This window comes from Mustelus asterias, chromosome 23 (assembly GCF_964213995.1).
Source record: "Mustelus asterias chromosome 23, sMusAst1.hap1.1, whole genome shotgun sequence".
Classification (NCBI taxonomy): Eukaryota; Metazoa; Chordata; class Chondrichthyes; order Carcharhiniformes; family Triakidae; genus Mustelus; species Mustelus asterias.
In genome coordinates this window covers 35,872,216-35,896,074 of record NC_135823.1, presented here as the reverse complement: position 1 = coordinate 35,896,074, position 23,859 = coordinate 35,872,216, and the positions used below count along the sequence as shown (strand labels likewise).

Sequence of the window (23,859 nt, the reverse complement as noted above, 5' to 3'; positions counted from 1 at the left end):
CCAGAATTCTGTGGTCTTTTTGAAGAAAAGTATCAATGGATCTTTTATATTCACCTCAATAGACAGATGGAGTCTTGGTTTAATATCTGATTTGAAAGAAGGCATTTCCAGCTAATAAATTAACTTTAACAGCATGAGGCTGGCTTTGAGTTGTACACTGAACAATCAACATGCTCAATTCCTTGAGTTAGGGCTTGAACTCACAACCTTCTGAATGAAACTTGAGAATGGTACCACAAACCAAGCTGACATAAAGGGAGGCAGTGGCGTAGTGGTACTGAGTAATCCAGAGACTCAAGGTAATGCTGGGTGAAACGGGGACCTGGGTTCAAATCCCATTAAGAAGTCTCACAACACCAGGTTAAAGTCCAACAGGTTTATTTGGTAGCAAATACCATAAGCTTTCGGAGCAGAGCTCCTTCGTCAGATGGAGTGGATATCTGTTCTCAAACAGGGCACAGACACATAAATCAAATTACAGAATACTGATTAGAATGCAAATCTCTACAGCCAGCCAGGTCTTAAATGTACAGACAATGTGGGTGGAGGGAGCATTCAACACAGGTTAAAGAGATGTGTATTGTCTCCAGACAACTGTTCTGTCTGGAGACAATACACATCTCTTTAACCTGTGTTGAATGCTCCCTCCACCCACATTGTCTGTACATTTAAGACCTGGCTGGCTGTAGAGATTTGCATTCTAATCAGTATTCTGTAATTTGATTTCTGTGTCTGTGCCCTGTTTGAGAACAGATATCCACTCCATCTGACGAAGGAGCTCTGCTCCGAAAGCTTATGGTATTTGCTACCAAATAAACCTGTTGGACTTTAACCTGGTGTTGTGAGACTTCTTACTGTGCTTACCCCAGTCCAACGCCGGCATCTCCACTTCAAATCCCATCACAGCAGATGATGAAATTTGAATTTTATTTTTAAAAATCTGTTGACCATGGAACCATTGTTGCTTGTCGTAAAATCCCATCTGATTCACGAAGGTCATTTCGGGAAGGGAATTTGCCATCCTTACCTGATCTGGCCTATATGTAACTCCTAACCCCACAGCAATGTGGTAGACACTTAAGTGCCCCTCAAGGATGGACAATAAATGCTGGGCCAGCCAGCGATTCCACATCCCATGAAAGAATAAAATAAAAATTTAGACTGCTTGTACTGGTTTTCCTCCATCATGATATTGCACATAATTCTGGGCACTGTACCTCATGAGATATCCTAGCCCTGGAGGGAGTACAAAGAAGTACAACAGAGTTGATAAATCTGACTGGGCAACAGTGAGGAAAATCTAAAGATAATGTGTATGTTTACGTAAGATGGAAAGTGTTTTTATTGTTACATTTAAAATCTTCAAGGGGATATGCTGGATCATAGAGTGATGTTCAAAGTTCACACAAAAGGATTTTTGAAAGACAACTTTTTAAAAATTCGTTCATGGGATGTGGACATCACCGGCTACACCAGTACTTATTATCCATTCCTAATTGGCCTTAAGATGGTGGTGATATGACTTCTTGAACTACTGCAATATATGTGATGTAGGTATACTCACATTGCCATTGGGAAGAGAGTTCCAGGATTTTTATCCAGTGACAGGAGAGTTCCAGGATTTTTATCCAGTGACAGTGAAGGAATGGTAATACAGTTCCAAGTCAGGATGGTGTATTGAAGGATATCAGTGATGAAATGGCAGAGTTTCTGGCCTTTGAAACTAGCTGGATGGATGGAGATGGGTTATTTCTGGCCATCTTAATAAACAAATAGAGTCATAGAGGTCCACAACACAGAAAAGGCCCTTCGGCCCATCACGTATGCACCGTGAAAAACAATCACCTAACTATTCTAATCCCATTCTATAGAGGTATACTTGAGAGAAAATGGAATGCTCAAACAGCTATAAGGAATTTAAAAAAACTCAGGCAATTGCAGCAATAGTCAGGGGAAGTATAACTGATGTTACTCTGCTGGTGGAATGTACTTTCGTCTTTCACTCTTACTAATCATTGGAGGTAACCCAAAATTAACACTCCTTTTCACAAGTACACAATTCACTTCATTTTTGAAAAAAAAACATTATTGGAAGATGAAAAACACACACGTTACGAAACATGACCGGAATTTCTCCATTCTGTATACTGTTGTGAAAATGTTGACAACAATGGATGTTCTCTTAACTCTCTAGCGGAATACGGTTAGACCAAGGACTTCAGTCTGGAGATTTTGATGGTAAACTGAAGTTGCGCGAGCCCCGCCGAGCTTTGTTGTTGTTTACCCGCCCCCCCCCCCGGGTAACGGAAGTGGGCGGTAGAGGAACTTCCGGCGGGCCCTCAGTTGGGTGTCGGTGTCTCCTCACAGCAACCGGAGAGAGAGAGAGAGGAGCCGCTGTGGGTCAGGGTGAAAAGTTAGTCGGTCGATGAGCAGAGCCCGAGTTTCCCGCCTTCAGTTGCTGGCGAGAGCCCGAGTGTCGGCGCGCTGACAGCCAGCGCCGCAAACCATGATGTGAAGAGCGGCCTGGACGCGCTAACTAAAACTCAACAAAACTTCAGAGGAACCGGACGGCCGGCAGACACAATGAAGAAGCAGTTTAATCGGATGCGGCAGCTCGCCAACCAGACTGTCGGCAGGCAAGTACCGTCCCCGAGCTCCTCCGGAGGAGGCAGCAAGTTTTGGGGGGCCGTGTTGGGGGTTGGGGGGGGGGTCTCTGTACAGTTGGGTGGGTGGATGGTGGTGGTATCGCCTCTCCGCTTCCTGGGGAGGAGAGGGGGTAAAATATCTACAACTTCCAGCTGGCTTCTTTCGTTCATCTCCGCGTTTTGGGAAGGCGTCGGCTGGAGTTTGATTCAGCCTGTGGTCACCCCCAAGGTGGACTCGGTGCATCAGTTTTGATTCTTGGCTCAAAGTTCCCTTCCGCAGGGTGGAGGCCTCAGAACTTTGGATTTTAAGGATGATGTTTATCTGCCTTCCGTGTTTTCCATGTATTATGTTGTGGCTTCATGTAAAGTAGTGAGGTGACGGCAGATCAAATGGTAACTTGCAATGCAAATCTTGCTATTAAATAAAGTAGCTGGTTCGCCACTCGGCCCTGTTGTCTTTGTTGAGGTGATTTGCATGTCTGCTAATTAAACTGTCTGCAGTGTTGATGGACGCACATCAGAGTCTCAGACTCCCTATGTCGGTGCACAAAATGAGGCCGACTCTGAGTTGGGTAGCATCGCAAAACAGTTTTGTAGAAAGTGGCGGCAGTGGGTTTATATTTAGTGGCTCACGAGTTGTGGTGCGCTTTGAGAGCGAGTGGTTTGGTCTATCTTCGGAAGTTGAAATGTTGGGACTTTGAAATTAAACTTGCAACCCGCACTGTTGTGGCTCGCAAAGCGCTGACTCACCCCCGAGTGGAAGAAGTGATCCAAGGATCTCTCTCGTATAGTTCCGGGCTCTGAGCAACAGACCAGATCCCCTTTAGATGCCGCCCTCTACTCCAGGCTCCTCGTTTGGCTGGTCCTCGGTTCTGCCTCCTTGCAGGAACCCAGTTAGAGTTGGGATACCTTACTGTTTGTCCAGCCTGGGACAGAGTTGCCTGAACACCTCTTGTCTCACGCCTTGTAATCGATTGTGCACGGTTTGGGTAATAATTGAGTGTAAATGTCCTATTTAGTGGAAATAAATCCGACGATTTCTTTCGGTTAACTTGAGGTGAATTTTATTCTGATATCAGATTTTTATGTGCGATCAGGAATTCTCAATAGTGCCTATTTTATTGCTGTTAGTAATGGAATGCAAATTATACACGGTCACTTCGCCTTCTAGCTGACGATTCTAAAGAATAAACATTGAGGGGAAACAAAAAATTGAGATTTTCTGACGTGGTCATGTGTGCAAGGAAGGAAATAACCGAGTTGTGTGGGAGACTTTAATCAGCGTTACAAATTGAGTGACTTTCAAATGGCTTAAGTGTCATGAACCTGAAATTAAGTTGGATCTATTTTGATATATTTTACAGGAACATTAAAATGTATTGTTGCAGAGAATCTGCTTGCAAAGTTTCTTTTTGTAAAAATATACTGTATACGTAAAATATCTGAGAACGTTACAAAGATTTCAAAAGGGCCATCACAAGGGTGCAATAATATCTTAAATTTTCGGCATAGATTATGGGGCGGGATTTTCTGCACACCCGCTGCGTGTTTTGTGGCAGCAGAGGTGGCTCATCATTGGTTGATGGCGCGATGTTAAGGACCAGAAGATCCCGCCGTCATCAATTTTGGGGTTTCCTACTGAATGCACCCCTTGCCGCCGCGAAAACGGCAGCGGTAATACATCGTTGGCGGACCAGAAGATCCAGTCGGTATGAATGGCTGGAAAATTCTGGCTCATGTTGACAAACGTAACAGGTTAACAGGAACTGGTTGTGGAGGAAACCAGTCAGTGGGAACAGATCTGCTCATCGTGGTGTGCTTCCTCTTTGCACATTTGAGTCTCCCAGTTTGGATTTGTTCCACGTATCATGGGTTATGTGTTGCATAGATTTGCTCAGTGGTTTGAGACTAAATCTTGTGTTGGCCATTATTATTTTGTCAAGAAGATTGCCATGAATAATAGCAGCAAAACAGTTATGAACCACGTAACGTTGGGTGCTTTGTAAAGGACCCAGCCTTGATCAGGTTTCATATCTGTACCACAGTCAGATGGATTGGTATTTATTTTGAGTCTTGGATTGAATAACATCATTAGGCCTGCTTTTCTGCAACATATTTTTCTGAGCCTTAGTTGCAATCACATTAACACCAATTTGAGGTGTTGCAATGACCTCAGTATTATAGTAACACCATAATGCATTTAATTTTCACAAACGATGAGCGATCCAGAGCTTAGATCTATATAGGAGAAATAAGTTATCCATTATCTGTTTAACTATAGACATTTGGCCAGACTCTTGAAAGCTGAAAATTTTAGATTATTCCACCTACCTACATTGTGTTAATATGTATCAACTGCCTTAATAGAGTGTATTTAAAAACAAATCTCAGATTTTACACAGCAAATCACTTTGCTGGCCCAACTTTCCAAAAGTTGCACCCCATCCAAGGCTATGACCCATCATTTTTTAAACTGTGATTCTTTGTGGATATCTGCCAGGTGGGAAATGGTTTTGTCCAATACAGTATTGGCTGGTTCTCTGAAATTAGTATATGGGAAAAGAATCCTGTTTTTGGACATTTCCTGTTGATCTGATCATGCAGGAAACCTTTGTGTTTAATATGCATTTCAAAATACAGACGCAAAGTTTTTGGATGAAGACCATGTACTGGAGAACCACAGAAAGGTAACGACACAGAAAGAGGCCATTCAGTCATTGTCTGTGCCGGCCAAGAAAGAAGTCGAAAATAAACTAGCCGCTCGTTTAAACCCCCACTTTCTAGCACATGACCTGTAGCCTTACAGGTTGCACCATTTCAGGTGCAGTTCCAGGTGTCTTTGGTTGAATATTTCAACCTTAATCTCTAATTCGGGCAGTGAATTCTAGACACCCACCACCCTCTGGGTGAAAACGCTTTTCCTCATGCCCCCACTAATCCTTCTACCAATCACCTTAAATTTGTGTCCCCTGCTAATGGACCCCTCGGCTCAGGGAAACAGGTCCTCCCTGTCTTTTTGTACACCTCAATTAAGTCACCTCTCAGTCTCCTCTGTTCTAAGGAAAACAACCCTAGCCTATCCAATCTTTCCTCATAGCTGCAATTTTCAAGCCCTGGCAACATTTTTGTAAATCTCCTCTGTACACTTTCCAGAGAAATTATGTCCCTCTTGCACTGTGGTGACCAGAACTGAGTACACAATTCCAGCCATGGCATAACCAGCATTTTATACAGTTCCAGCATTACATCCCTGAATCAGTACTTTGCTCAATAAATAAATGCTTTCTTTACCACCGTATCCACCTGACCTGACACCTTCAGGGAACCATATACGTGTACTCAAGGTGTCTCACTTCAACTTTTCTCAATGCCTCCTGTTGAGAATTTCCTTGCTTTGTTTGCCTTCCCTAAATGCATTACCTTGCACTTTTGCCGCAAGTAGTAGTCATAGAATCCCTACACTACAGAAGAATCTACCGACCACAAGCCCTATTCTTGTAACTCTGCACATTTATCCTGCTAATCCCTGTGACACAGTCAATTTAGCATGGCTAATCAACCTAACCCACACATTTTTTGAACCTCTGAAGAACATAAGAAATAGGAGCAGGAGTAGGCCATCTAGCCCCTCGAGCCTGCCCCGCCATTCAACAAGATCATGGCTGATCTGAAGCGAATCAGTTCCACTTACCCGCCTGCTCCCCATATCCCTCAATTCCCTTATCGATCAGAAATCTATCTACCCGTGATTTAAACATATTCAACGAGGTAGCCTCCACCACTTCAATGGGCAGAAAATTCCAGAGATTCATTACCCTCTGAGAGAAGAAATTCCCCCTCAACTTTGTTCTGAACCGGCTCCCCACTTATTTTGAGGCTGTGCCCTCTAGTTCTGGTTTCCCTTCTAAGTGGAAAGAATCTCTCTACCTCTACCCTATCCAGCCCCTTCATTATCCTATATGTCTCTATAAGATCACCCCTCAGCCTTCTAAACTCAGAGTACAGACCCAATCTGTTCAATATCTCCTCATAAGCTACACCCCTCATCTCCGGTATCAACCTGGTGAACCTTCTCTGTACTCCCTCCAAGGCCAATATATCCTTTCGCAAATAAGGGGACCAAAACTGCACACAGTATTCCAGTTGCGGCCTCACCAGTGCCTTGTATGGACGTCTTGTTGAAGTTGTACAAGACGTTGGTAAGGCCACACTTGGAATACTGTGTGCAATTCTGGTCACCCTATTATAGAAAGAATATTATTAAACTAGAAAGAATGCAGAAAAGATTTACTAGGATGCTACCGGGACTTGATGGATTGAGTTACTAGGAGAGGCTGAATAGACTGGGACTTTTTTCTCTGGAGCGTAGGAGGCTGAGGGGTGACCTTATAGAGGTCTATAAAATAATGAGGGGAATAGACAAGGTAGATAGTCAATATCTTTTCCCAAAGGTAGGGGAGTCTAAAACTAGAGGGCATAGGTTTAAGGTGAGAGGGGAGAGATACAAAAGTGTCAGAGGGGCAATCTTTTCACACAGAGGGTGGTCAGTGTCTGGAACAAGCTGCCAGAGGTAGTAGTAGAGGCGGGTACAATTTTATCTTTTAAAAAGCATTTAGATAGTTACATGGGTACGATGGATATAGAAGGATATGGGCTAAATGCGGGCAATTGGGATTAGCTTAGGGGTTTTAAAAAAAAGGGCAGCATGGACAAGTTGGGCCGAAGGGCCTGTTTCCATGCTGTAAACCTCTATGACTCTATGACTCCCTGCTTTTATATTCTATCCCCCTCGCGATAAAGGCCAACATTCCATTCGCCTTCTTGATCACCTGCTGCACCTGCAGACTGAGTTTTTGCGATTCGTGCACAAGGACCCCCAGGTCCCTCTGCACAGTAGCATGATGTAATTTTTCTCTATTTAAATAATATTCCAATTTACTATTATTTCTTGCCAAGTGGACAACCTCACATTTGCCAACGTTATATTCCATCTGCCAGATCCTCGCCCACTCGCTCAGCCTATCCAAATGTCTCTGCAGACTTTCCGCGTCCTCCACGCAATTCGCTTTCCCACTCATCTTGGTGTCATCAGCAAACTTTGATACCCTACACTCAGTCCCCTCCTCCAGATCATCTATGTAAATGGTGAACAGTTGAGGCCCCAGCACCGATCCCTGCGGCACGCCACTGGTCACCAACTGCCAACCAGAAAAGCACCCATTTATTCCAACTCTCTGCTTCCTGTTAGATAGCCAATCCCCAATCCACGCCAACACCTTACCCCCAACTCCGTTTACCCCAATCTTCTGCAGCAACCTTTTGTGAGGTACCTTATCGAATGCTTTCTGGAAATCTAAAAACGCCACATCCACTGGTTCCCCTCTGTCAACCGCCCAAAACAAAAGACAAAATAGAAAGGAGACTTAAAACATCAAACTAAAATGTGGTTAAAGGGGTCAATTGACATTTTCTCATGAGTCTGAAAAATAGTGGAACTATATTTGTCCATTGTGGCCATATGTCTCATGCAAGTCTAGGAGGACGAGGATATGTGTTCATGTATCTGTAGTATAATTTAAAATCCCGAACCTTCTGTAAAAACCTTTATCTTCAGTCTCTGATACAAACAATCTTTACATAAATTCCATCTGCCCCTCTGGCCACCATTTCAGACTGAACTAGTAATTTAAAACCTTTCTTTATCCCTGAGCAGAGCATTCAACTCCCATAGTTATTCTCCCCATCACAAGAACTGCGCGCTTTACCTCTAACAATATCTATCTCTCCTTCAACCCACCTGGCACTGAAATCCTGTAGTGTTGCACTTCTGGAATCAACAATTCTGATGCTACAGGAAATTGACTGATGTAACTGTTATACAAGTAGTATGTCAAACAACATAACTTGCAAATACAGTGCTTTTAGTCGTGTCGCACCTTCTTTCCAAGATGCTTCACAGGAGCATCATTAGTAAGAATTTCCTGTTCATCAAGCTTCTCTCTCACTGCATGCCCCACTTAAAAAACAAATTATAAAGAAGCAAATCAAAAAGTCAGAAGCACTGTTATATTCTGGATGCCTTCATTGGCTTCTGTATAAACTCACCCAATTATTATTTAACTGCATTCTCTTAATTGACTTCTGTTTGAGCCTAGCATTTACTAAACATAAGTGAATGGGATACAGAGCCACACTTTATATAGTATAATGTACTGATCTTATTAACCAGTATATTTTTAAAACTACTTTGTATAGTACAACAGTAGATTTCATACATCTTATATATAGTAAAGGTTTTGTAAATAGTGCACATTTCCTCAAGTGTTATTTACTCCCTATAACACTTGCATATTTTGTTGATTAACTCAAAGTAAAGTAATAGCAAATGGGGGGTTATGTGATGTAAGCACAGTAGTAGCTACATTTTCACCAGCTCTGGCACTACTCATCTTTTAATCCCTTTTTAAAATCCTGATGCACAACCCATAATTAATTGATCCTGATGTGTATAATCTATGCTTCGTTCCTGTAAGAACTTGGCTCCCCGTCACCAAAGTTTAGCCAAGAAAAGTCAGGAAAATCCCAATTTGGTTGAGGCGGTAGGAGATGTGTGGGGTCTAGTTTGCAGTTGCGGTTTCGCTGGTGAGTGGGCCTACATTTTGACAGTGTCATAGACATCAAGATGATGGCTGCCATTGTGAGTGAAGTTGTGGACGACGGTTTCAGCTCCCCAGCACAGACTATTGGTGTTCACATTTATGAGGTCTCCTAAAGAGAATGGATGAAGCAGAGAAGAGAATCCTGTCAGTGGTGACGACATTTTCCTCATTGGGGGCTCACCTTCAGTCCTTGGAAATCTAGCTGCGTGGTAAGTCGAACTTCCTGTCTGAATTCGGATTTGGGGCTACAGAAGGAGTATCCATGCGCTCAGTCTCTAGAGGGGAGCAGGGAATGAATTCCTAGTTGAATTTGAGAATGGGCTGCCATACTTTCAGAATCACAATTTGAAAGCTGGGTGTTTTGAGTTTGATGAAACATGTTGTATCCTATCTTCGAAGCCTGGGGTTGGTCGAAGACTCCAACCACGTGTCCTCTGTGTCGTCCAGAAGTGTTGGGACCAGCCGGAAGCGATGGGTCTTCAGGACAACGACATGGCAAATTATAGGTGGATCCTGGATATTGCTCAATTATCCTGTTATTGCTTTTTCAAGCTCCATGGATGGTTATATTATCGTGCAGTTTATTATTAATCACGAACTTCGTTCCCTTGTGATATTAACTTTTATCCTGACAAGAGTGTATGATATACAAGCACAAAGGCGTTTGTCACTTGTTATCCTGTTGCACTGAGAAAATCAGGTTTCGTTAATCCTGAACTGTATCCGCTGTAATATCCTTGTGTTGATCCTGTACTGTGCTTTTTTTTATATTGATGGGGGGAATCCAGTAACTGAGCTTGAGGTGAATCTCACCGATTATCCTATTTAGGGTCATATTCTGCAGCTCTTTGTTAATCCTTGAATGTGGCCCCTGCAATTTTATCTCTTAATTGATCCTGTTCTGTGATAGATCACATTGATAGTTTAAGGTTAATTTATTTGTGTCACAAGTAGGCTTACATTAACACTGCAATGAAGTTGCTGTGAAAATCCCCTAGTTGCCACACTCCGGCGCCTGTTCGGGTATACTGAGGGAAAATTTAGCATGGCCAATGCATCTAACCACATCTTTCAGACTGTGCGAGGAAACCGGAGCACCCAGAGGAAAGCCACGCAGACACGGGGAGAACGTGCAGACTCCGCATGGGCAGTGACCCAAGCCAGGAATCAAACCCAGGTCCATGGCGCCGTGAGGCAGCAGTGCTAATCACTGTGCTACCATGCCGTCCTTTGATAGGGTGGATCCATGTGAGCATGGTAGCGAATTTTCATCTGATGTCCTGGTGAATTTAGTGACATCCATTTATCCTTCATGGATTGCATCATGCAATGTATTTCTCGTTTCTGAGGAGTGTGTCTTGCAGATTGTATGGTACTAGAGCTGTGTGATTTTTAAAATATCAGTCTTCTCTTATAATTCTGGCATATAAAGTGGTGGACTTTTTCATCTGATATCCTTTACTACAATTATGATTAAAATGAGTAAAACCATTGCAGGGAGGTGGGCAAGTGGTTTAATGTGGAGGTAGTGGATAGGGCCCTATAGGTCTTCACAGCAGGTAAGGAAACCCCCTCTAGAACTTATGGGCTGGCGTATTTTTGCATTTGTTGTTTTGTTATAGAATCTCTGATTCCTGTTTTGGATATTGTTGGCACTGCCAAAGTGACTGGGGATGGGGAAGCATCCTTTGGTATATGTGCAATGTAGCCTGAAAATCGTTAGCGCTTTACCTGTGCTAATATCCTGTGTTTTCTATAGTTGGAAAATCAATGGTAGTAGCTACTTTAAATATTTGTTTTCCATAAGTTCTGTAGATTAGTTGCGGTTATCCTGTGAGCTTCGTTGTGCATCGCTGAGCCAAATGTGGCTGCATCCTGATATCCTCCATCCTTCGATCTATCCTTTCATTGGGGGTTGTTGGCTGGACAGCTGCTTCATAATGCAGAGCGTCGCCAACAGCACTAGTTCAATTTCCATACTGGCTGAGCTTGTCATTACCTTTCCCCTCGTTCTGAGGTGTGGTGATCCTCAGGTTAAATCACCATCAATTAGCTCTCCCCTTCGAAAGGGCAGAGCAGCCCATGGTCGCTTGGGGCTAAAGTGACTTTACCTTTACCGTTTGTATCCTTTTATTATTTGGATGGGAGCCGCTGGATACAATAAATATTGCAAACCAACTGTGTTGGGTTTTTTCTGTCTCTTCCTACGTGTACTTTTTTGAAAATGATCTTGCTGCATGTTACCAATCACTGAGAATTTGCTGCATTATTCATAAAAAGTCTTCAATAAAAATATATTTTTAAAAATAACAGCAAATCACACAAATAGGGAACGCACATTTCAAAAGTATCTAGAGTACTGCCATTGAATACTTTCAAAGTATTGAAAGGAATCCATCTCATGACTAGTCAGGAGAATTTACCAATGAAAGAAAGTAAGTCAAATACTTTTTGAAAACAAATCTACCTCTTTTTTGATGTTTGAAATTTATAATTTGCAAAATAAGGTTTTAAACAATATAAACCTCCAATTATCATATTTCATTATAATATGTACAAACCTATCAAGTGCATTGACTTCAGTCTTTTCATATCTCCATTAAAGTTTTGTCTTCAAGGTACAGCTTAGGCTTCAACTAGATATTGTGCCCTCAAAAAGAGGAGAATAAACTTGACACTGCAGGTCAGTCAATTAGTAGTGGTAGCTAGTAAGATTTTAGGAACTCTGAAAAGTCACACAGATTTGATGTTAATTCTGCTTCTCTCTCCATGGACACTACCAAACTACTGGGTTTTTCCAGCATTTTCAGTTTTTATTTCAGATTTGCAGCAACTGCAATATTTGCTTTTATTTGGGTTTGACCAGAATCGATAATGGTTTCATGGTCACCATTACTAAAACTAGCTTTTAATTCCAGATTTGTTCATTGAGTTTAAATTCCATCAGCTGCCAAGATTTGAACCCATATCGCCAGAACATTAGCCTGGGTCTCTGCTTTACTTGTTACCACATTACCACTAAGACACCACCTTCCCCTCATATCTAGGCCAGAGCAGGTAAGGATGGCAAATTTCCTTCCCTAAAGGACATTAGTGAACCAGATGGGTTTTTATGACAATTGGCAGTTATCACTGAGACTACCTGTATATTCCAGATTATTAATTATTTAAATTTAAATTGCACCAGCTGTTGTGGTGGGATTTGAACCTATCTCCCCAGAGCCTGGACCTCTGGTTTGTTAGTTCAGTAAGAGTTTTAATAACACCAGGTTGAAGTCCAACAGGTTTATTTGGTAGCAAATACCATTAGCTTTCGGAGCGCTGCTCCTTCGTCAGATGGAGTGGAAATGTGCTCTCAAACAGGGCACAGAGACACAAAATCAAGTTACAGAATACTGATTAGAATGCGAATCCCTACAGCCAATGTGGGTGGAGGGAGCATTAAGCACGGGTTAAAGAGATGTGTATTGTCTCCAGACAGGATAGCCCGCAAGTTCAGGAGGCAAGCTGTGGGGATTACTGATAATGTGACATAAATCCAACATCCCGGTTTAGGCCGTCCTCGTGTGTGCGGAACTTGGCTATCAGTTTCTGCTCAGCGACTCTGCGCTGTCGTGTGTCGTGAAGGCCGCCTTGGAGAACGTTTACCTGAAGATCAGAGGCTGAATGCCTGTGACTGCTGAAGTGCTCCCCCACAGGAAGAGAAGAGTCTTGCCTGGTGATTGTCGAGCGGTGTTCATTCGTCCATTGTCGTAGCGTCTGCATGGTTTCCCCAATGTACCATGCTTCGGGACATCCTTTCCTGCAGCGTATCAGGTAGACAACGTTGGCCTAGTTGCAAGAGTAGGTATCGTGTACCTGGTAGATGGTGTTCTCACGTGAGATAATGGCATCCGTGTCGATGATCCGGCATGTTTGGGGAAACCATGCAGACGCTACGACAATGGATGAATGAACACCTCTGAACAATCACCAAGCAAGACTCTTCTCTTCCTGTGGGGGAGCACTTCAGCAGTCACAGGCATTCAGCCTCTGATCTTCAAGTAAGTGTTCTCCAAGGCGGCCTTCACAACACACGACAGCGCAGAGTCGCCGAGCAGAAACTGATAGCCAAGTTCCGCACACGTGAGGATGGCCTAAACTGGGATGTTGGATTTATGTCACATTATCAGTAACCCCCACAGCTTGCCTCCTGGACTTGCGGCTTTGGGCTGTCCTGTCTGGAGACAATACACATCTCTTTAACCTGTGCCTAATGCTCCCTCCACCCACATTATCTGTATCTTTAAGATCTGGTTGGTTGTAGGGATTCGCATTTTAATCCGTATTCTGTAACTTGATTTTGTGTCTCTGTGCCCTGTTTGAGAGCACATTTCCACTCCATCTGACGAAGGAGCAGCGCTCCAAAAGCTAATGGTATTTGCTACCAAATAAACCTGTTGGACTTTAACCTGGTGTTGTTAAAACTCTTACTTGTTCACCCCAGTCCAACGCCGGCATCTCCACATCATTGTTAGTTCAGTGCCATTACCACTATGTCATCATCACTTCCTATCAAAAAAACTTACATCAAGTCAGTCAAATATAATTTGCTTCAATCAATCCATAATGAATTGTTAAAACCCATTTGGTTCACCACTGTTCTTTGGGGAAGGAAATTTGCCATCCTTACCTCGCCTGGCCTGCATGCGACTCCAGACCCATAACGACGTGGTTGTCTCTTAAATGCCCTCTGAAACAGCCAAGTAAGGCACTCGGTTGTATCAAAAACCATTATAAAGTCTGAAAGTAATGCCTTTCAGCATTGTGGGTGTATCTACACCACATGGATTTCAGTGGTTCAAGAAGGTGGCCAACCACCATCTTCTCATGGACAATTAAGGATGCTGCCTAATCGGCATGCCGATGCCTTGAGTGAAAATAAAGGAAAAAAATGAAATGATTAATCAGTGGAGAAAGTCCCCAAGTATCTCCATTCTCAATGGGGAACCCAGTATATCAGTAGACAAGTCAAAGCTGAAGCATTTGTAACAATTTTCTGCCAAAGTGGATCAAAAACTGCTGAGTGGATAATCCATCTCTGCTTCCTCTTGAAGTCTCCAGCATCACAAATGCCAGATTTCAGCTGATTTAATTCGCTCTACATGATATCAAGAATGCAGTAAGCAGTGTTTACAGCCAGTGTGCCAGCAGTAATACTGAAGACTTGTGTTCCAGAACTACCCACTTTCCTATGAAAACTATTCTAGTACAACTATAACACTGGCATCAAGGGGCTGCTTCTGATTTTGGTTGTACTTCACCCAGTGCAGTCATGATCTTTAGCCACTTGTGTGGAGGATGGACAGGGAGATCAGAGAACCTCTTTTTGTGGGGCTGCTCCTGGACCTGGCCAAGAGGGTCATTTGGTCTGACTGCCTCTGTTCCGTGATTAAGTCCACTTCAGGTGTCCCTGGAGAGGAAGCTTGCAGTATCCACCAGTACGCTTGAGACCTTCAGTGACCCAGGGCTGGAGTGCATCATCAACATTGGAAATCCAGTTTTAATTTCCTTCAAAAATATTTGTTTTTGTTGAAGTGAGTTAGTAGTGTACTTTTACATGGAGCACTTTATTGGTTTTTGCTGCCAACAAGAGGTATAATACTGGCATCCATCCAACAATGTGTGAAGTTACTCCAGCATGTCCTATTCATAAAAAGCAGGAAAATCCAATTCAGCCAGTTAACACTCCATCAGTCTACATTCGATCCAGGGACCCCTCTGTGCCACACTAAAGGACATGGGAGGCAACTCATTGTGTGGCACTCGAATCTCAGGGAAGTTTCATGGCTTGGGCCGCTGTGACATTCGGACCAAGCAGGGGTATATTCAGACGGGAGTCCAGCGCATACCTGAGCGCCCTTGACCTTGTGTGCCATCTGGGCCAAGCATCACCATTTTAAGGCTTTGGATGGCATCGGCCAAGAGCAGGACACCCATCAACGACCAGTCCAAAAGGGGTCAGAGACCTGGGGGTGTTTGTGAACTAATCTTTAATGATGATGTGGAGTTGCCGGCGTTGGACTGGGGTAGGCACAGTAAGTAGCCTCACAACATCAGGTTAAAGTCCAACAGGTTTATTTGGTCGCATGAACTTTCAGAGTGCTGTCCCTTCATCAGGTGAGTGCAGGATTTGTTTCACAAACAGGGCAGATATGGACACAAACTCGATTACAAGATAATGGTTGGAATGTGAGGCGTAACAGGTAATCAAGTCTTTACAGGTACAGACAATGTGAGTGGAGAGAGGGTTAAGCACAGGTTAAAGAGGTGTGATGTATGGGCGGCACGGTAGCACAGTGGTTAGCACTGCTGCTTTACAGCTCCAGGGACCTGGGTTCGATTCCCGGCTTGGGTCACTGTCTGTGTGGAGTTTGCACATTCTCCTCGTGTCTGCGTGGGTTTGCTCCGGTTTCCTTCCACAGTCCAAAGATGTGCGGGTTAGGTTGATTGGCTATGCTAAAATTGCCCTTAGTGTCCTGGGATGCGTAGGTTAGAGGGATTAGTGGGTAAATATGTAGAGATATGGGGGTAGGGCCTGGGTGGGATTGTGGTCGGTGCAGAATCGATGGGCCGAATGGCCTCTTTCTGTGCTGTGTTTCTAAGGTGTGAATTGTCTCCAGCCAGGACAGTTGGTGAGATTTTGCAAACCCAGGCAAGTCGTGGGGGTTACAGATAGTGTGACATGAACCCAAGATCCCGGTTGAGGCCGTCCTCGTGTGTGGAACTTGGCTATCAGTTTCTGCTCAGCGACTCTGCGCTGTCGTGTGTCATGAAGGCCGCCTTGGAGAACGCTTACCCGAAGATCAGAGGCTGAATGCCCGTGACCGCTGAAGTGTTCCCTGACAGGAAGGGAACACTACTGCCTGGTGATTGTTGGGTGGTGTCCATTCATCCGTTGTCATAGTGTCTGCATGTACCATAAGTAAGAAACTACCCAGCCTTCAGGAGAACAGTGACCACAACACCACACAACCCTGTCACAGCAACCTCTAAGACGTGCCGGATCATCGACGCGGATGCCATCATCTCGCGTGAGAACACCATCCACCAGGTATATGGTACATACTCTTGCGACTCGGCCAACGTTGTCTACCTGATGGGCTGCAGGAAAGGATGTCCCGAGGCATGGTACATTGGCGAGACCATGCAGACGCTATGACAACGGATGAATGAACACCGCTCGACAATCACCAGGCAGGAGTGTTCTCTCCCTGTCTGGGAACACTTCAGCAGTCAAGAGCAGTCAACTTCTGATCTTCGGATAAGCATTCTCCAAGACGGCCTTCACGACACATGACAACGCAGAATCGCTGAGCAGAGACTTGATAGCCAAATTCTGCACACATGAGGATAGCCTCAACTGGATCTTAGGTTCATGTCTCACTATCTGTAACCTCCACAACTTGCCCGGGCTTGCAAAATCTCACTAACTGTCCTGGCTGGAGACAATACACATCTCTTTAACCTGTGTTTAACCCTCTCTTCACTCACATTGTCTGTACCTGTAAAGACTTGATTACCTGTAGAAACTTGCATTCCAACCATTATCTTGTAATTGAGTTTGTGTCTATGTGGGCCCTGTTTCTGAAACAAATCCTGCACTCACCTGATGAAGGGCAGCGCTCCGAAAGCTCGTGCTACCAAATAAACTACTTGGACTTTAACCCGGTGTTGTGAGACTTACTAAATCTTTAATGATGACAGGGCATATTAACAAAGCAGCTAATAAGGTATCCAGAATCCTGAATATTATAATTCAAGGTATCCAGAATCCTGAGTATTATAATTCGAGGCAGAGTACAAAAGCTAGGGAGTTTTGCTAAATGGGGGGCGGGGGTAGTTTTTACTCGAGCCAATAGAAATTCAATGAGGGAAAGGTTTGTACATGGGAGAGTCTCAGCCTGTCAGAAGCTGCTGCTCCAGTCACAGATTCTGTCTCTTCCCATGCTAGCTTCTCCAATTACACGTTCCATTTCTTCAACTCTTGCTGTTCCTGACAGAATCCATGATTGGAGGAGCAACAAGAGTGGAAGGGAGGAAGCTTGTGTTTGGAGGAGTTAATCTGGCCAATCCTGCGGTTGTCATGCAGGAGACCTTTGACTGTGCCATCACCAATTGTTAAGTATCCTTTAGGAGGTCGAAGAGAAGAATCAGAAAATGAAATAAATGGCAGGACTTTCTACTGGTATCAAGGCTGGAACAGGCCCGTAGGAAATATCGTTCAGCCTCAGGTTATCAAGCGGGTGAGTGCCCAGAGCGAGGCACGTTTTGGTCACAAGAATGGTACCAGGCCTGTATATCGACCAGGGGGTGGGGGCAAGGGCATAGCCGATCTTGGTGGGATGGGGGAAGGGTTAAGACTCTGGTCTGAATCTTGACTGAGCGATGGTTGGGTGGTGGGTGACATTGGATCCGGCGTCTCATCTGCTGAGCGATTGGGAAGAGGGGGGGGTTTTTTTTTTAGAGTAACCATCTAAAATCTCTCAAAGAACCTTCAAAAATTATATATTTTTGTGGGGCGAGAGGAGCTGATTACAATTTTTTTGGGCAGGGGGCAGCTTTATTGAATGTTCTGTCACCAGGGAAAATGGAGAGCTAAGCTGAAACCTACACCAATATATAATACAACTTCTAACAAAGTACCTTTAAAACACAGATTTTCATATTTACATGCAAATTGTGGAATTATAATCTCTTGCAGCTGTGTTTCATTTGAGTCCCTTTTGTTTCAAATTCGTGAAATATTAGTTCTCCTCATGCAGTTCCACTTAAGAATAAAACATCTGTCCCTTGTTTTTAATATGGGTACTGAGAAATATAATTCATGTTGCTTTTATCCATTCAATATATACTCATTAAAGTGCAGATGATCATGTGAGGATATGCATTAGGAAAAAAATGACTGAAATGTGATGTAGATGTGAATTAAACCAGTCATTATTTGATGGTTAGCTTGGTGCTGCAGAATTAAATAATGTATATTCCTCTTCCTTTGGACATCAGCAATTACTCTAAATAGAAGTATTGAGGGGAAAGAAACTTGAAAAGTTGCAGAACAAGCTCAAAGAATGCTGGAGTGTGCTAATTGCTTGGAATTAAATCTTAAAAGGGGCTGCAGATGTGTGACTTATTTCCTGTAAATTATTTTGTGCCAAGTAGTCAGAATTTTCATTTTGGAAACCGAGTATGGGAGATTTATTTATAATAAATTAACAAAAAAACATATTATTGAAGTATTTCAGGTTAAAATATTTAATATATGTATATATACAATCTTTATGCAATCTTAAAAATTCAACACAAATAGAGTAGCTGTCGCTACATAACTGCATCACTGAACAAAGTCGTTACGAAGAAGGAAACCCTGGATACCAAAAAGTAGCCCTCTAGAAAATCTCTCAAAGACCCTTCAAAAATTATATATTTTGTGCAAAACCTAGATAAAATATTAGTTTACTCCCAGAGAGTATTTTGCCCTCACTTGTGGATTTCAAACATGTGCATTTTGTAGAAGTTCCCATCATTCTCTGTAGGCTTCTGAGTTGAAGTAATAGGGTATTACTCCTGTTTGTGAAGTTGTTTGCAACCGCCTTTCAATATGCAGTACACTTCCAAATATTAATGAAACCGTCCCCAATTACATGTTCTCTAAATGTTTACTTTCACTTGCTGCCAGCCATAATTGGTCACTGCCATATGCTTATTCAATACGTTCTCCTTGACCCTTGTTTTTGTTGCTCCTGCAATTTTTTTGATGCTTTCATCTTGCAGTTTTAACTAATCTTCACAAACAACTCATTACTCTCCACAATTTCTGACCTAAACAACAATTGAATTCCATAACCCTCCTTGCAAGCATTTTTTATTTTATTCACAAACTCTGGTCTCCATCTTTGCTTAATTAATAATTAATGTTCCTGGCTTTGAAAGAATGCATACGACTACCCTCCGATCATCTGTGGCCTCCGCGCATGGGAGGATTTTGGAATGAAATTTCATTATACTGTTGTCATAGCTAGCTAATGGTCAGTGCCCTATTTCACAATTATTTTTATTGCGAAATTGGTAATGTTGCACTGTACAACTGGATAGTGAAATCTACCGTTGGTGTAGGAAAAACAGTCAGTCTCTCCTGTCACTGCTATCCCGAGTGCTTTTTATGTTGATGTACTACTATACAATGTTATGATCTGGTATTAATGGTAATTTATAGTTGGGAGTATAAAAATATTGCTTATTAATGTTACCAAAGTTCACTGTTTTAATCAGCGTGTTAACATTATTTGCTTCAGCTGTTACCACATTCAGTTGTTAATTGGACAAGTCAGTAGCCAGCAGTATAAACTGCCTAGTATACTATTTTATGGTGACTCTTTTCTGCACCATTTTGTTAAATAATGGCACTTTGCCACTCATGGTGGTAGTGCTCCGTGTCATTGTTTAATCTAGTAACCTGTTTCTCTTGGGATGATTTCTACTTAAAGCATGTCAAAATTAAAATAGCATGAGAGGAAAAGTTTGCCCCATAAGAAATGGGAGCAGGAGGAGACCATACAACTTTGTAAGCCTGTTCTGCCAATCAACAAGATGATGGCTGATTTCCTTTGGCTTCAACTCAACAACACCTATTCCCCATAATGCTTGACTTATAGTTCAAAAAATCTTGTCTGTCTCAGCCTTGAATATCTTCAGCAGCCCAGCATCTCTGGGATAGCGAATTCCAAAGGTTCACAACTTTGAGAGAGGAAACTCAAGCTCGTCTCTGTTTTAAATGGATGACACTTATTCTGAAGCAATGTCCCCTAGTTATAGGTTCCTTTTGAGGGAAAACATCTTCTCAGTATCTAACCTGTCGAGCCTTCTTTCAATAACTTCTCATTCTTCAACACTGTTGTGGTAGAGAAAAGGTTTGATTCTGTTCATAGCCATAGATTGAAGATTGTTTGTAAGTCTTCTGCCAGGTCTATCACTTCCTTTCCAGGAAGCAATGCTTTTATTGGGGGTTCAGTTTCACATCCAGCAATTGGCCTCCGCTATCATAACCAATTCCCCATACGTGAGTGGGGATATTGAGTATTAGTGGGCTATTCAAGGATATACTCAATCAGACCTGATGGTGTTGCCTTCATTTGAGGTTCATATGCATTTGCTGGTAGGAGTCACTGGAGTGTGAAAACTGGCCAATTTCTTTTTAATTTGCTGACCCAGCATGCAAAGCCAACTTCTTCATCCCACTACTTCTCTGATCAGCAAACTCGGGGATCTTCAGCTCTATTACTGCACATGACCTTCTAGTTAGTTTTAAGGAAAATGTATTGAAACAGTTTGAACCTACAGTATGCTGCTTTACTGTGTCACATACTTGGACAAAAAAAACATCATGAATTGCACCAGAATGTACTGATTTTGGGTTAGCTAGTTCAAAGATGGTAAGCACTTGTTTGCTGGTAGGCCAAGATTTTATGGCCCCGCTGTGCCTGTGTGCCCCCCCCCCCCCCCCCCCCCCCAAACAAGGTAAGAGCCATAAAATGCTGGCCATAGTTTCCTGAGAATCTTTGTTGGATATTTTAGAAATTATTGCATTTGACAAGTATTCCCTATAATGGAGTGCCAATTCTACCAACAGCTTGGTAGTACACGACATTTTAAATTTATTTCTCTCTGCTTGTTAAGGTAAACAAATTAGATTATTGTCGCCTGGTCAGCACATGATTGAGTTGAGCTGCCTGTCTGCTGCTCATTGTTATTCGGCCTCCAATACTCAACATTTTAACTAGGGGGAGTGTATCATGTCTACTTCACTTAGCTACTGAACAACGTGAGTTTACATGTATGGCAGTTAAATGCAGAAGTGTGTTTTTAAATTTTATGACACTTAGGTTAAAGTAGTATGCTTAACTTTCTGAGGTGGGTTAATTCTTGAAGATGGGCAATCTATTACATACACTCTGAGATGTTGGAACATAGTGTCATTATAGCATAGAAGGAGACAGCTCATCCATCAAGGCCATGTAGGCTCTCTGTAGAGCAATTTAATCAAATCCATTTCTCCACTCTTTCCATTGCTCTGTAAGTTTGTTTCCCTCAAATGCTCATTGAATTTCCTTTTGAAATCATTCACTGTCTCTACATCCACCTTGTAGGCAGTGAGTTCCAGTTATTTCCACTTGCTTCATCAAAACGTTTTTCTTCACATTCCCCTGTATCTTTTGCCTAGAACCATAAATCTGAGTTCCCTAGATAATTAAGTGGAGTGGATAGGTTAAATTGATGGGGGCAGTTTTTCTTTGTCTACCTTTACCTAAACAGTCATAATTTTGTATACATCTATCTGACCTCCTTTGCTCCAAAAGACAACGATTAGTGTGTATGTGAGTATATGTACTCTTAGTATGTACATTTCAGAATTGCCCCTGGCTACTGTGCGTATTAATGTTATGCATGCACATACTTTTGGTTCTTTGCCTACCTCAACTCATCCATTGCTGAAGTCTTCATTTATGAATTTGTTACTTCTTGACTTGACTGTTGACAGCCAGGAGACTATTGGCTAACACCTTTCAATTTCATAACCTAAGTTTATTTAAAAATCTGTTGTTTCGTTAGAAAAGATACTTTGGCATCACCTTAAGAAAGATATATTGGCCTTTGAGAGTGCAAAGTAGATTTAGCAGATTTTTAAATAAACTTAGGTTATGAAATTGAAAGGTGTTAGCCAATAGTCTCCTGGCTATCAACAGTCAAGTCAAGAAGTAACAAATTCATAAATGAAGACTTCAGCAATGGATGAGTTGAGGTAGGCAAAGAACCAAAAGTATGTGCATGCATAACATTAATACGCAGTGTTAAATTACAAGGAGAGTTCACATCAACTAGACCTGCATTCCCTAGAATTTAGAAAGTTAAGAGGTGATTTGATTGAAGTTTTCAAGATATTTGAGGGGACTGGATAAGTTAAGTCATGAGACATTATTTCAGTTGGCTGGGGAGTCTAGGACTAGGAGATATGGTCTAAAAACTGGAGCCAGACTTTGGAGTGAACTTCCATAAACTAGGGGTGAGAAATTTCTGCCCTTTCAGGAATTCTGCCCTTCAAAATGTTTTTTCAACTTCTGCTCCCCCTATCCATAGTCCTTTGTTTTGTTTTGACGTACTCCAGCAAAGATACGTTTGGTTGTTAGTATGGACTTCATCCAAACGTACTGCACATGCTCTAATTGCAATGAAGCTGAAATACTGAGGTCACTCCAGCGATTTTACAAATACATTTGTCCACAATCTTGACGGTAATGGAAAGTAAATAAAGAGAAGACGAATGTTTCTATCCACTTGAAGTCTAATAATTCCACTCATTGGAAAAGTCCTAGAAGCATTTGTATTTCACTACAGATCAAAAAAGTGCTGTAATTTTCTGGCCCCTCACACTGCAATAACTTTGCTACTTTGCACTATAATGCTGCACGATCCTTTGTCACAAACAAGTGAGGTCTTTTTGTCTTCACCCACTCTGATCCCTAATAAACAAAGGGAGGAGCTCTTCCACAAACAGTAATTGATGCTGGATCAATTATTAATTTCAAATCTGCAATTACTTTTTGTGAACCAAAGGTATTAAGGGAAATATAGGGTAAAGGTGGATATGTGGAGTTCAGTCATAGATCAACCATGAAGGAGGAACAGGCTTGAGCTAAATCACCTACTCGTGTTCCTATGTTTCTTGTATCCTAACTCGTATTATTATGCTAGTTGGCTTGCATTGGTTTCTGGTTTCAGTGTTGCTTCTGCTTCAAAATACTTAACACAATTTTCAGATTCCTTCATGTCCTCGTCCTTCCCTATCTCTGTGCACTCCTTCAGTGTTACAATTCTCTGAGATCTCTAACCTTCAATTCTGGTTTCTTGTGCATCACAATTTTAAATGTTTTATCTTTGGCAGCTGTACACTCTGCTGCCTAGGCTCTAAGCTTTCACATTCCCTTCTTAAGACACTCCTTAAAACTTTGATCAAGTATTTGGTTACCTATCCTAATGTAATGACTTGGTGCTTGTTGAGATGTTTTACGATGATAAAGGTGCGAAATAAATGAAAGGTGTTGTTGACCTTGATCCTTCCCTTGCAGGAGAGCTGACATTTTGAATCTCAGCAAAAGAATGCTGATCTCATAAACTAGATGAAGATTCAGGGCCTGGGGTGGGGATTGACTTCTCTTTCACCTCTGGTTGCTGATTGGATCATTTGATACTATTGCATTCATGTATTTCAAAAGTACACAGTTAATGATGAAAGCACCTACTTTTGTTTCGTTCCCCCCCACCCCCATAGAAAGGCACATGGGAAACCATGTAAGACTGGAACATCAGACAGGATGTATTGAGCCATTCAAAGTTTTTGCTGAAACACTTCCATCTCTTTCCCATGCATCTATTCCTTCCTAATTTGTTTGAGCAGTTTGTAGCTAAGAGGCTGTTGAGAAACAAAATGAAGCAATTTTGTCTATCCAGAACTTTATGGT

The 23,859-nt window shown here is 42.4% G+C and overlaps 1 protein-coding gene across 12 annotated transcripts in view; it reads left to right on the top strand.

Annotated features, from left to right (window-relative positions):
• The first annotated feature begins 2,302 nt into the window (after positions 1-2,302).
• Positions 2,303-23,859, top strand: part of arhgap17a (Rho GTPase activating protein 17a) — a 166,459-nt gene continuing 144,902 nt past the window's right edge. For 11 of the 12 annotated variants that reach the window (XM_078240285.1, XM_078240288.1, XM_078240280.1 and 8 more), the window contains exon 1: positions 2,312-2,636. In XM_078240285.1, coding sequence (XP_078096411.1) covers positions 2,584-2,636 — 53 coding nt within the window. In that variant the 5' untranslated portion in view covers positions 2,312-2,583. Of the gene's footprint in view, positions 2,637-23,859 lie in introns of all 12 variants that reach the window. The other variant, XM_078240282.1, reaches the window with a different exon arrangement.